The following is a 15,732-nucleotide window of genomic DNA, read 5'->3' as shown; positions in this document are numbered from 1 at the left end:
TAATTTTCTGATATTTTTTTATAAACTGAAACGCGATATCGACGTAAAGGCTCAATAGTAAATTTATAATAAAGGAAATCAGGTCCGTAACGCCTTACTTTTGGTACGATCATGACGTGCTAAAAGTTAGGGTGTTACATGAATTGTTTATTAAAAAAATATTATGTATACACATAAAATTAATCTCTAAATTAATCATCATATATTTATTTTTTAATATATATTTTATATTTTAATATATATTTTATATGAGTAATTAATTTTTTGTGTGTATATATAATATAATTATTTTTCTATTTTTATATTTTTGAAATGTATGAAGTTTAACTTAAACCCTCTTTCATATCATCAAAACCTATCACAACTAAACTAATTCTATTATTTATATCAATTTGTTATCATATTTATATTGTATTACATAATGAGAATATTAGAATCTAACACTTTTAAGAATTTGATGGTTGTGGCATGTGTGGTAAATAAGAGAAGTTTAGTAGGTTAGAATGGTAATTTAGCGGAAGCGTGGAGTGTCAAGTTGAGCACTTGAGTTGGTTCAGCGAGCAATTCGGGGAGCAATAATTTGAAGGTACGACTGTGAGGTTCGCCACAGCACTTTGCATTACACCACTCCAAAAACCAAACCAAACAAAATCCATTTCACGAGGGTCCTTCTTTTATTGTTTTCTGACACCCTTCATTTTCATATCTAAACTCATTTTTAATAATCCTTTTTTTTTTCTACACTATAGATATCCTAATATAGTAGGTCAAAAATTAATTCGTCGCAAGTCAAAACTTAATTTAAGAATTTATTGTTAGTCAATGAGTTACTATATGTATAAAGTAAAATTCGAATTTTTGATATCTTTTTAAGCAGACTAGTAGACTAACTACTTTTATTGATTTTGTTATTTTTTATCATCCTTTAGTTAATAAGCAAAATTACATTGACGTTATTATACTACTTTTTTTAATATTTTCTATATTGTATATATTATATAATAAAATGTAAACTGGTAAAAGAATTAAGAGTTTATCACTTATTAGGCATGGTAAATTTAAACTAGTGTGTAATTCTATGAGTATTTTTGAGAAAAAAATAATTTACCTTAAATAAAAAAAATTTGGTATTTTAAAATATTTTCAGATTTGTTATTATTATAGACTGTCAGGTCAGGATTCTTTACTGCATCTGACCACTGACGAGTGAATGAGAAGTAAAGAAACCATTTCACTTTTTATGCAAAAAAACAATATTTAATTACATTGTATTTGTTTATGCAAAACTGTTATTACCATGAATGAATTATTAATTTATTATCATCATAACCATTTCCTTAGAAACTTGATTACTGTAATACATGTTGGTACTTAATTATGTATGTTTATTAGTTATTACTAATACTACTAAAATTTTTCTTCATGCCAATTAAAACTTTGATAGAGTTTCATTAATGACCCTCTTCCTATGCCTTTATACTTGCTCGTTTCTCTGATAAAATGATAAATCAATTGATTTTACTTTGGAAGGTGAGGCTATGGCATTGGCATCGAAGCTTCCGCCATAAAGAGTACAAAATCAAACTCTTCTTCAACCATGAAATGCTGACAATGTATGTTAATAGTGCATTTTTAAAGTGAGAATGGATCTTTTTAATTGTTAAAAAAAATTAAAGGAGTAAAGTGTGATCTCTAATCTTTTATTATTTTTTTTTATATTTTTTTTTCGTTTTATTTATAAAATTAATAGTAAGAGATCATATTTTACTCTCTCATTTGTTAAAAAAATTTGAGAAGATCGTTTCTATTAAAATTTTCATCATAACGATGATACATACAATGCAACAGGAGCATGTGCCATGATGAATAATGTTTGTACATTTATCTATTTCTTACATGGCTATGAGAACTAGACGGAATCTATCGGTTCGATCTAATTAACCGGAACTATTTACTAGATTAATTTGATTTAAGGTGAAAATTATTTGGTACAAATTCATCATCAATTATACAAATTGGTTAAAAAAATTGGTTAGTCAATCAAATTGATGTAATTTTTTAATAGTCAGTCGATTTAAAATAATAAATTAAAATAAATTGTTTTATAATTCGGATCATTCATATTGAATCACTAAATATTATATATCGTGGTAGAGGAGTATACCTTTATTCATAAAAGTTAGAAATTAGAAATTAATAGAAGAGTTGTCTCAGTATTTTTCAACTAAAATTTTCTGTATCCTTAATAGAGCGGTTGAATTACAACTCCTCTAATAAAAAAAGGGTTGCTGAGGCGGTTTTGGTATCAAACAAATCAAAATAAAGTTCACTCGTGAAACATAATCTAAAGATTTCTATAATTTCGATTGCAACTATATTGTCGTCTGCCACATAGATGTATCTTTCAGCATCACTTGGCGATCGGCTCCACAGGCAACCCTGCATAGTAACACTTACATGAATAGTAGTAGCAGAATCTACGCACCAAGTATCATTAGGTATATAACTTAAACTAGTTTCAGAACAAACGAAAGTAAGAATCATACTCTTCTTTACACGTTAAGTGACATATTTTGTACAATCTTTTTTTATGTGTCCCACATTCTTACAGAAGAAATAGGTTAACGCTTGATCCTGTTTCTTAGTCTTTTTCTGCTGAGAAGGCGCATCCGTAGCAATATCACGCTTTCTTTTATATTGAGAAGATGAAACAATGTGAGCACTTTCAGTCTTATCTTGATGTAGCCTCTCCTCTTCTTACACAGTGAGATATAAGCTCATTTAGGGACCAATTGTCCAAAGTATGCAGGAAGAGAGATCAAAATAAAATGCACGAGTAAATCTTTAAACAGCTCTAACTTTAGTTATTTCAATTTAGAAGCAAGATGAGACATTTTCAATTTTTCACAATGTACTCCTTTATGTTCTCTTTATCTTTATACCTCATGGAGACAAGTTTGCTCAAAAAGTTACTTGCCTCCGTCTTTTCATTCGTAGCAAAAAAATTTCAACATCTTTCAGAAACTGTTTGGTATCTTTGTCCTTAGTAATTAAGTCCCAAAACACCTCAGGAATTGAGCGTTTCATGATCATAATGCTCATTTGATTGGATCTCTCCTACCTCTCTATTTTAACCTCATTCGAATTTTCTGAAGAGGAAGTAGGTTTCTCCTCTTAAAGAGCTATATGCAGATCAATACAACCGAGGACAATCTGATCTCCATAGTATCCTTCCAAATCTTAAAGTTTGAACCATTCATTATAGGAATACTGCTAATTTGTGCAGAAACATTGGTAGCTGCCATAGTTTCTGGATTAGAACAAAAAAAATATGTAATAAACATTAGTTAAATAATGAAAAAAATCCATATTAAAATATCTAAAACAACATTAATTTTCAATATTTGGATAGAAAAATTAACTATAAGTGATACTCTTATTAAAGTAATAAAATATTGTCAAAAATTTCTGTCATACATTAAGCCTTTGTTTAAACTGACTGAATACGCAGATAGAAATTTAAACTTTGTAACCTATTTATTACTGCATATATTTTCTATTAATTGGCTAAATAATAACCTTCCTTTGAGCCGATTATTGACCGCATAATTAACAGAAAATAAACAAAAGTGTATAATGTTTATTATTTGGCCAAACAACTTTTGAACCGATTATTATTCGCATAAATAATGAACATTATTTTTATTACTCACATATTATTAATGTATACACATAACTCGGCCAAATATAAACTTTCTTTTGGATCGATTAATATTCGTATAAATGACATACATAATAATTCTTATTTTCAAAAAAAAAAATTACAACAAATTAATGACACACATAATTAAATCCAAAACAATTATAATAATACTTTGTATTAATATTTCAAAATAATTCAATTATTATTATATCAAATTAAAAATTGGATACGGTAAAAATTGGATACGGTCACAATAAACGTAAATATTATGAATATCATATCATATATTAGAAAAACAATAACCAAAATATAGAAAATTATACGGTACAGATAAAAAAGTATATAGATTTAAAGATATGCTTACGTAGCAAAATCTAAACCACATATTCTAAAGCCACACTTTTCACTTAAAACTGTAACTCTTCACAAAGAAAAACGTCACCTAATGAAAAAAAGTAAATTAGAAGATTTAAGAGAAGAAATAATTAAGTTATCAAAATTAATAGACCAAAAATTAATGATTTTAACTAATGACACCGAATTCTTAAAATCAATACAAAATGATTTTTCTCAAAATTTTTATTTTACTATAAATTTTATTGAGGGACTTCAAAAACCTGAAAAAACTTATTTTTCACACAGAATTTCTAAAAAATGTTACCATGGAAATGATTCCCCACATCTTTATCATACTTTTAACCCACAATTAAATTCTATAGTAGATATGCTTGAAGAAATATTAGTATCCATAAAATTTCAAAGAAATAAGGAAAAAGAGAATCCCAAAGAAGAAAAGTTTCAAAATATAATCAACATAACAGATTTAAAAGTAAAACCACCACTAAAATTATGAATATTGAAGAAAAATTAGAAGAAGTTACAATACTTTTTAAACAATTAAAAATGGCTCAAGAAAATAATATTATGGAACAAGGATTTCAAATAGAAGAAGAATTAGTAAATTCTGAAAATATAGAAAATGAAGAACACATCCTAGATTATTCTAGTGACGAAGAACCAGCAATTCCAATACAAGTAAAAAATGAAGCTGGAACATCTAAGGATAATCAATCTCAATTTAAATGGGAAACAGGTTTTGATAATTATGCTTTTAAAAAGGGGTTTATAAATAAAGATTCAAAATATACAAAAATACCATCAAAATACGTTCCTAAAATCCAGGAAATGGAAGGAGAAAGAATGCTCGATTTAGACTGTAAAAATAACGAAAAAGAAATTTTCGAAAACTGGTTGAATTCCTTCTTATTAGAAACCTTTACTAATCCAAAACTTAGTGAATTGTCTGGAAGAGACATTTGGAATTACATAGGGTTTCATACTAAAGGAACTATAAGAGATTATATGACATCAATAGAAAACCAAATAATAGAAGAATTAGAAACAAAAACAACAGCTTATGATAAGATATTATATATAATGATGATTCTATATAAAGAATTTTTTGGGAAAAATATTATAGATCATAGACAAGAAGTCTATAATAAAGAATATCAAGAAGCAAAAAACCATTTAGCTAATATTCAGATATATGATTTATGTAATGTGGAGTCTTATATATGTGAATATAGAATACATTATTACAAATTAAAAGAAGAAGATAAAAATCATTATCTTAGTATGTATATAATAAAACTTCCATATCCTGCTAATGAATTTATAATGGGAAGATTTATAAGAGAAATAAATAGAGGGACAATTGAAAATAATTTTGGTGGAGCAACCTCTGCAATAAGAGAGGAAATAAAAGAACGTTGTATGCAAGAAGCAACTCAAAAAAGATTTGCAAATATAATTAGAATTTGCTGTCAGGATAATGAAGAGATACCTCAAAAATATGGTCTTAATAAAAATTTTCAAAGAAAAAGAAAATATCAATTTAGAAAAAGAAAATACTATCCAAACTGGAGAAAAAAGAGGTATTTTAGAAAGGAAAATAACAATAAAAACAAAAGACAAAAAAATAACTATTGCCCAAATAAAAAAGAAAATTGTAAGTGTTGGTATTGCCAAGAAGGATACTATGCAAATGAATGTCCAAAAAAGAAGGATAAAAAGGATCTTACCAAACAAATAGAAATCGCTAAATCTTGTTTCATGGAACCATTAGAAGAATCTGATGATAACTTAGACTATATTTTTGAATATGTTTCAGAAACAGACTCAGAGACTGAGTAATAGTGCCACATTTATTACTATAAAAATAACAGAAAAGTTTATAAATGCTTTCATAGATACTGGAGCAACACAATGCTTTGCTAGTACAAATATAAAACTTGATTGAAAAAAATTAAAGAAACCATTAAGAGTTAGAATAGCTGACAAATCAATACATAAAATTGACCAAAAAGCAGAGATGGCTGAAATTTTTATTCAAAATTATAGGTTCATTGTTCCATCTATATATATGTTAGATTCTGGAATGGATTTTATCATAGGCAATAACTTTCTAAAGCTATATCATCCATTCATTCAAGAATTAACATATATAGTTTTAAAAGCTCCACACGATTTTTCAATAAATCAAAAATCAAAACGTATAAAAATACCAACTACTACTATAGATAAGATCTTAAAATTTAAAATATTTTCTATATTAGAAACATGTTATTTAAATTTATACTTTCAAATAAATATTTCAAAAAATAATCTTGAAATAAAGATAGAAGAACTTTTGGATAAAATTTGTGCTGAAAATCCTTTAGATATTAAAAATACAAATAACGAATTAGTAAGCATTAAATTAAAAGATTCTACAAAAGAGATAAATGTTCCAAATAAAATTTCTTATTCCGCAAGAGATAGAGAAGAGTTCTCATTAGAATGTAAAGATCTTTTGGAAAAAGAAATCATAAGACTAAGTAAAAGTCCTCATGCGGCTCCAGCATTTTACGTCGAAAACAATAATGAAATTAAAAGGGAAAACGAAGAATGGTTATAAACTATAAGAAGATGAATGAATCAACTATTGGTGATGCTCATAAACTTTCAAGAAAAGATTCTATTTTAGAAAAAATCAAAGGAGCAACTTGGTTTTCATCTCTTGATGCAAAATCAGGATATTGGCAACTTCGTTTAGACGAAGAAACAAAGAAATTAACTGCTTTTACTTGCCCAACAAAAGAATCAACAAGTGTGTTGCTCTATGAATGGAATGTATTACCATTCGGATTAAAACAAGCCCCAGGTATTTATCAAAGATTTATGGAAGAAAATCTAAAAGAGTTAAATGAATTTGTTTTAGTGTACATTGATGATATACTAATTTTTACAAAACAGGATAAAGAAGATCATCTTCAAAAATTATTAATAGTTTTAGAAAGATGTAAAGAAAAAGGATTAGTGCTTAGCAAAAAGAAAGCAAGAATAGCAAAACAAGAAATAGAGTTTCTTGGATTAATTCTATCCACTCAAGGAAAGCTAAAACTTCAACCAAATGTTTTAGAAAAGGTAAATTTATTTCCTAATAAAATAGAAGATAGAAAACAATTACAAAGATTTTTAGGGTGTATAAATTATATTTCTGATTAAGGATTTCTAAAGAATATAACAGAATACACTAAAAGCTTATTTCCAAAAATAAGTACTAAAAAAGAATGGAAATGGGATGAAAAAGATAGTATGCAAATTCAAAGAATTAAAGAATTATGTGAAAAACTTCCAGAACTTTATATTCCAAAAGAAAATGACTATTTAATAGTGGAAACAGATGCTTCAGACATAACCTGGTCAGGATGTCTAAAAGCTAAGAAAGCTATAAAAAGTTTGGAACAAGAAAAAGAATCACTAGATTCTAAATATTCCCTAAAGGAATTACTTTGCAGGTATATTTCAGGGACTTTTACTCCAACAGAACAGAGATATACCACTCATGAAAAGGAAACTCTAGCAGCAATTAAATCTCTTAAGAAATGAAAAATTGATTTACTACCCAGAGAATTCACATTAAGGACAGATTCAAGTTACCTAACAGGTTTTATACGATATAATTTAAAAGTTGATTATAATCATGGACGATTGGTAAGATGGCAATTATTTTTGTTACAATATCCAATAAAAATTGAATATATTAAGGGTGACAAAAATGTTATTGCAGATACATTAACAAGAGAATGGAGTTCGTCTACAACGCATTAGATCAAGAAATTCAAAAATATGAGCAAGAACTCGAAAAATGCAAGCATTGTTAGCAAATAAGGACACAGATCCAATCCCTCAAGAAGGCCATTGAAGCAATGAAATCAACACAACAAGCAAAACCATCAGAGTTCAGCCAGCTAAGCATGGTGGACAAATCAGGTGAAGAAAAAATTTCAGAAGACAAATCAGGTGAAGAAAAAATTTCAGAAAGTAAAACAATTGCTGAAATCATTAAAAAATTCACCCAAGATAAAAAATATTATATAATTTATAATGGCCCCATGAAAGGAGTATATGATGCCTGGGAAAAAGTAGCACCATTCACACATCAATCAAGGATAATTCATAAAGGAGGGTTTCTAACACTGGAAGAGGCAAAGGAATCCTTCAAGGAATATGAAGCTCTCCATCCAGAGCAAATCCTAGAAAGAGCAGATAAAGCTCCAATTCAAACCCAGAGAACAGGAATAATAAGAAACATTCCTACAAGGGCTGAAATCAAGGAAAAGAAAAGGGTCTGTAGATCAAATCTTAGAGAAACCCTTAACATAGTCCTGAATTGGACTGAAGAAAAAAGGGCAATTTTGGGATATTATCCTATTGCTAAAGAACAGCTAACAAAGCTGGTTATATTTCCAGATGCTTCCCCATCTGACACCTATCAATTTTTCCAGTATGGATTAATTGATACAATTTTAATTTTTAATGATCTAAAAATTATTAGTGAGTTTCCTGCAGGATTCGTTGATGCAGTAAAGAGATTTAAAAATATGATTGACAATGTAAATCCAAGGGATATATCTCTAAAATTTACAAACAGTCAACCTATTTTTAATGAAGAAGAAGAATGCTTGGTTCCAGCACACCAAGTAATATTCATGTCCGTCTTCCCAGGAAATTTTCAACCAATTGATCAGATTCAAGATTTAACAATTTACAGTCATAAAGGAAGGCTAGCCAGCACATTAACAAAGGTCTTTGAAAGAACTCAAAAAATAACGAAGGAATCTCACACAAGGATTAATTATAAAAGTAGAAATACTCTGCTTGTGTCCAGTAAAAGAAATGAAATTGAAGAAAGAGAGATGAGACTCTTGGTGGAATTTGAGTCAGCATTCTACAACTTATCTGGACTTTTAGAAAAGCTCCCTGAAGGGATAAAGAGGAATCTTTGCTATTTGATAAAAGATAGAGAAGACCACAAGTGCCAGCTATGTGCCTCAGAGATATCTGAAGAAAGCAATAATGAAACAGAATCAACTCACATGATGAAGGAAGAAGACAATGCATCTAAGGGACACATGATAAAAGAGGAGGACAGTGCATCTGAAGCATCTCTCAACATTATTGCATAGTGACGTAAGCACTTAGGTCATAGAGCACTAACAATGTAGCTAAAAACAAACAATGACGTAAGCAATGACGTCATAAGAAGGGTAAGGATGGGAATTGTCCATCTAATCCAACTATTATAAATAGGTTGCTTAGGCAATTGTAAAAGGCATCAGACAATAGGAAGCAGGAGGCTAAGAGTACTCATATGCTAGGAGAGCAAGGAGGAAGCTGCCAAGACGATTCTATAGTCTGAGGAAGAATTCCCTTAGGGAAAAATAATTCTAAACTCCCCTCTGGAATTAGTATCTACAATCTCCCCTCTGGAGATAAAAACACCTTATGTAAAATATACTAAATAAAGAAAATTTTTCTCTAGAAAGGTACATCTTCATTCTAGTCTTTCCATTATGAATTATTTAGAAAGTTTAGAATTAACAGAAGAATCTGATTATTATAGATTAACTGCTTTATTAGATAATGAAAAATAGGCTGTTCTAAAAACAGAACTAAATCTCAAATCAAATGAAAATTTTAATAAACAAAATTTTTTAAAAGAAGTTTTTAATAGAAAAAATATAATATACTATGAAAAAATTCAACTTGAAGCCCCTATAAAGATAAAATCCGCCAATGGAGAACTTGAAATAGCTTTGATAAATGATGAAGAATTAAGTAAACAGATAGAGAAAATTAAGGATCAACAAAAAAGATCTAAAATTGGGTGGATTCATATTAGTACTATACAAGTCTTAATCAAATCTACATATATGAAAGGAATTAATTCACCAATAAGCTTAGCAATCTGTGACAAAAGAATTACTGATGACCCAATAGATCAAATAATTGGAATTGTTCATGAAAACTTGGCAAACGTAAATGTTAAATTCAATGCTCATCTTGGATATGCTATACCTTTATCAACTGAAAACCTTGGAAGATCTATAAGTTTGGCTTATAAATTTCACAGAAAGAATTTAATGGAACAAGATGATGAACCATTTTCAATTACATATGCAATAAATTATGCTTTAACAAATAGCCATCATAGTATAATATTTAAAAACAGAGAAAGAATTTATGTCGATGAATTATTTCAGAAAATTGTAAAAACAGAAATACCAAAATATAAAGCTATTGAAAACCCAGTTCTATTATTAAAAGAACCATCAGGAAAATTAGTTTCATCGAATTTTCAAATAAGAGAATCTAAAATTAATAGCCCTTTAAGTTTATCTAAGTTAAAGATTAAAGAAGAAAATTCTGAAATAAAAGAATTAACAAAAAAGGTCGAAAAATTAAATGAAACCCTAAACACTAAATTATGACAATAAATAAAGAAAAAATATATGTAACTTATCAAGACAAGAAACAAGAGCTCTTTGAAAGAGAAAATCGGTTGAATTATTTACAGTTTTCTGAAATAAATCAAAGAGCATTTGAAGCTTTAAAAATAATCTATGACAAGTTGAAAAGAGAAGTTGACGAACTAGAAAAATTAATAGAATCTCTAGAAAATAGTGATGAATCGATGATAGAATTTGCAGAAATTCTAAAATAAATAATGAAGCACACAAAGATTGAAAGACCAGAAAATAAAATAAAAAGAAAAAGGGCGAAAAAATTAAAAAGTAAAATAAAGGAGTATAAAAGGGAATTAAATAATCTTCAGATCGAAATTGATAACCTTATAATAAAAAGGATAGAAATAAGAATAAATATAAACAAGTTGGAGTTAAACTTAAAAAATTTATAAATGCCTGGAAAACCATATTATGACTTAAAAAAATTAAAGCTGTTGAAAGAAAAAATGGAGAATGAAGTTGAAAAATTAAAAAGATATTTAGAAACAACAGAAAGTGTAGAAATAAAAGAAGTTTTTGAAGATTTGAGAAATTATATTAAAGAAAAAGACAAACAGATAAAAGATTTTATATACAATAATCTATGCAAAAAAGAATATTATAAACTAAAACAAGATTGAAAAACTATAAAATTGAAATCAGAATTATAAATACCTAGTAATAGTAGAAATGGTCAACACTTTTGATTATGAATTTGCAAATTATTTAAATAAAGCACCACCAATCGAATCTATACAAATTATAAACTTATTCAAAGTAAAGTATGAAGAGTTAATAGAAATTTCGAAAAAGAAATTAAAAGAAAAGTCAAAAAAAAAATTGGTATCAGAGCCAAGTTAACGATTAAGGATAACACTTTCTCTTTAAGCAACACTTTTAGTGATACGCTTTTTAAATCTGTAAATCTGTACGAAGATGTATCTATACAGTAGATGGACCCCAAAATATGCTTGTATTACATTATAAACACGCAATAATATATAAAACCAAACATTTAACAAGTAATAACATATATAAATGGCGATGAGTGACAGTACACATATGTGTAAAAGAACCACAACCTAAACACGATATTTAAAGGAGAATATATATTATATATATGTGCAATAATATTAGACAGGATCAACAAAAAATAGATATAATTTTGTGTGCAATAATATTAATGTAAACAACGCATACATATACATATTTATCCAAAAAAATTAAATCAAATATTTTTTATAACTAAATTATGAATAATTTTGATATTATTTGTTGGAATAAATTGTTTTATAATCTAAATAATCTATATTGAATCACCAAAAATTATATATCATAGTACAAAATGAAAGAATTGTCGTCTTAGTATCTTGGAAATCAAAATTTTGAAGTTATTATATTTATATTTGAGTATGCCACCTATTAAATTTTAAAATTTAAATAAAAATAATATCTAAAACTCATAAAGATAATATCTGATTTTATTTTCATTTAATTTCAAATCAAAAGTAATTATGACTTATTCAATTTAGTATTTATAACAATAAATTAATTACTGTTATATAAGTAATTTAATTTGAAATAACATAATTTATGATTATAATTAATATATGTATTGCTCACAAATAAATTAAAAATTAAATAATTTTTTAATATTTAACAATTAACCAATTTAAAATAATAATTTTTTTTAAATATATATGTTATTATATCTAATTTAATTTCAATTGATTTTCAATTGAACCTTTGATTCATTAAGTTTTTATTTCTATCAATTCCATAATTAGTTCAACTTTCACAATCTTGATTTTTTATTGGTTTTATTTTTAACAAAATGAATGAATAAATAGAATACACATTCTTAAACATATATATTTTCCTAAATATGTTCATACCTGGTTACTATAATTTAGACCACGAGCATGAATTTTCCTATTAAGCCTTGAGAAATGGGGATTTGTCATTTTGATTGGACCACTTTAAATGATGTGCATCATATCATACCGAATGGCATGATGAGGTAACCCATCATAAGATATGGGTAATTTTTGTCCATTTTTTATGATTATTATATAGAAACCACTTAGAATCTGTTAACCATGACAAGAAAACGTTACCACTATTGTACTAAAGATTCTGAAACAGTGTATATGTAGCTGAAAATGATTTCTCAAAAGATCTTTTCTTGGTTTTCATCATCATCAACTAAACAGACCACCACAGCTTCTCGTGATACTTTAGCCAGAAATTCTATTTTTAATATAATTATCAATTATTCTTGGATTGATATAACAATTAAATTATCTTTAATTAAGTAGTATAACCTTGTGGAATCAACTGCTCATTTTCAGTCAAGTTTGCGTGCGATTCCTTTTTAATTCCATTTACTTTTACTATTAATTAAGAAATGGATTTCTTTGAATTTATGTCATATCAAAATATAATAAATATAATACGTTACAATAAGATACGATAATAAATTAAAAGCTAGGTTCATTCTTCAAAATTAAAAATTAAACAAAAAAGTAATTACTAATTACAAGTATATTTTAAAACACATGTTAAATACATTTAAAAGAGCTTCTTTAGATTTCTAACATATGACCGACACTAAAATGATTGAAAAATATATTACTTAATATGTATATTATATATTTTAATTTTAATGTACAAACACTTTGTAATTTGAGTATAAATTGTCGTAATTACATATATACACACAAAATTTATCATTAAATTAAAAGTTTATATAAATAAATAACGATTGATATAATTACTTATTTTTTGTGATAGCATTTTTGATAATCAAATATCAAAAACAAAGTGAAGTTAGTAAAATAAAAAAATGGTTGGTCCTCTAAAAAATTTTGTATATCAAAGAGTAGAGTAATTATCCAATTTAATTTTTGAAATTTTTAAAATTGAATATTTTAGTCTTTAATTTTTAAAATATACAAAAAAAAATTAATTCTGACAAAAAATCAGAAAAGTTTTATTTTTGTTAATGACAAACGAAAAATGTTGATATGAAAACCTGAATTAGCATAAGTTGTATTGTTTTTTTTTAATTTGTCTTGCTTGCACATCTGGACAAGATTATTTTATTTGCATACGTGGACAACCAACTTTCAAGTGTATTAATCTAAACTTTCATATAAGTATTTTTCGTTTGTTGTTGACAAAAAAAAATCAAAAACTGTTTTATCAGTTAAATTTAAGAGAATTTTTTGTACATTTCAAAAATTAAAAAATTAAAGTATCCGATCTTAACAATTTCAAAGGCTCATTTGAGTAATTAGTCTTGAAAGTATAAAAATGGTTTTCCTCCTCAAAACCCCAACTTCACTTGCTCTACGTTAACCTCTACACTACTGTACTACACTTTAAATCTCTCTCTCTCTCTCTCTCTCAAATGTTAATAGTAGCAAGCTTGTTTTCTCAGCATAATAGCCTACCAAACAAAACCTCTGCTACACTACTCTAACCCCTACCCCTTCCTTTTCTCGTGTTCTATCTTGTCATCTAGTGATTTAAACTAGTACATTATTAGTACTATTAGGCTCTCTTCTTGAGAGATACATAAAAATCAGCACATAAAAGGGGAAGATTATGCCAAGTTTTTTGAGGCAGTTAAGTTCAAAGGAGCCTTGGAAATCAACATCAAACAGGTGGAGTGGTAGCAGAACCAGATACAACAACAACAACAACAACAGCAGCAGCATTGGTGAGAGTGTGAATCAAAGCATGGAAGATTTGAACATGTATTATGGTGGTGGGAATAATAAAGAGGAGATTACTAATAATGGGGTTATGGTGAGGAAGAGGGTGATGGTGGTTGTTGATGGAACTTCACATTCAAAGCATGCAATGATGTGGGCTCTAACACATGTTGCTAATAAGGGTGATTTGCTCACTCTTCTTCATGTTGTTCCTCTTGACAAGGCTTCTGAATCTTATTCTTGTTCAACTTACCTTGTCAACTATCTTGGATCCCTTTGCAAAGATTGCAAGCCAGAGGTATATATGTATGTTTTTGGGGAAAATTAAGGTTAATGCTTAATGTGTTGTTACCCTTTTAGCATGTTCTGTTTTTAGTCTGGTAGATCTTGATTCTTATGTATAGTTAAGTGGATTTATTCAATGCTGTTCAAGAAGATTGAAGTAACAACTAGCAAGTTCCTTCTTTTTTTTTTTTTTTCATTTTTTAATTTTAAATATTTCTTTTGCGGTGAATCCCCCAAAACAACTTTTTTCTCTCTTTTCTGAGTTCTCTTGCATGAGTGCATTATTTTATACACTTTCCACAGAGTAATCATGGGAAGTGTTCAGATTTTTCAGCTTTTCTTTTTACCATATTATTCCCATCTTTGTTGTTGTTCTGTTCACTTCTCCAATAAAATAAAATAAAATAAAATCACTGATCTTGAGTGTTATGGTGTGTAACATGGACATAGGTGGAAGTGGAAGCCCTTGTAATTCAAGGGCCAAAACTGGCTACAGTGATGAGCCAAGTAAAGAAGTTAGAGGTCTCTGTCCTTGTACTGGGCCAAAAGAAGCCATCTTCTTTCTTTAGCTGGTGAGATCTACACACCGACAATTTCCAACCTGTGATGTCAATATTTTTCATATGAGAAATAATTTAATTATCTTAAAACTCATTCTCTAATCGTCTGAAAAAGATGTCTATAGGGTACATCATTACTGTTTTTTCAATTTTTTATAAGAATATAAATTTGTTTTTAATTATTATTATATTATTACAGCCTTTGTGGAAGCAGCGATAACAGCGGCACAGAGGAGTTTGTGGAGCATTGCATCAATAATGCAGATTGCTTGACGATTGGAGTGAGGAAGAGAAGCCAGGGCACGAATGGCTATCTTATCAGCACTAGGTGGCGGAAGAACTTTTGGCTTCTTGCTTAGATGCAGATTTCATAAGAGGGGTAAAATGGGAAAATTAACCTAATATATAAGTTTGGAGCCTTGGAGGGGTGTTACCTATAAAACTATTTTAGCATGTAACTAGTTCTAACTATATCGTCGTCCTTGTACCAATGTAATCATATGATGTCATCTTTGTAAGTCTATGTTACCTGAGAATATGATTAAGAAGCAACCTGCCCATGCTTGCCAATAATTTTTCTTTCTTTCTTTGGGTAGAGCCAGAAAAAGTTATTTCTAGTATTGTCCCATCAC

General features: G+C 27.9%; 1 protein-coding gene across 1 annotated transcript; it reads left to right on the top strand.

Annotated features, from left to right (window-relative positions):
- The first annotated feature begins 13,882 nt into the window (after positions 1 to 13,882).
- Positions 13,883 to 15,673, top strand: LOC107606062 (Adenine nucleotide alpha hydrolases-like superfamily protein). The gene is made up of 3 exons (XM_016308028.2): positions 13,883 to 14,553; positions 14,991 to 15,112; positions 15,300 to 15,673. Exons 1-3 carry the CDS (start codon positions 14,146 to 14,148, stop codon positions 15,457 to 15,459), a joined length of 690 nt encoding a protein of 229 aa, XP_016163514.2. The 5' UTR covers positions 13,883 to 14,145; the 3' UTR covers positions 15,460 to 15,673.
- The last annotated feature ends 59 nt before the right edge of the window (positions 15,674 to 15,732 follow it).

This window comes from Arachis ipaensis, chromosome B7 (assembly GCF_059453495.1).
Source record: "Arachis ipaensis isolate K30076 ecotype BB chromosome B7, ASM5945349v1, whole genome shotgun sequence".
NCBI classification, from domain to species: Eukaryota; Viridiplantae; Streptophyta; class Magnoliopsida; order Fabales; family Fabaceae; genus Arachis; species Arachis ipaensis.
The sequence above is the reverse complement of the archived record's forward strand: the minus strand, read 5'-3'. Positions and strand labels throughout refer to the sequence as shown.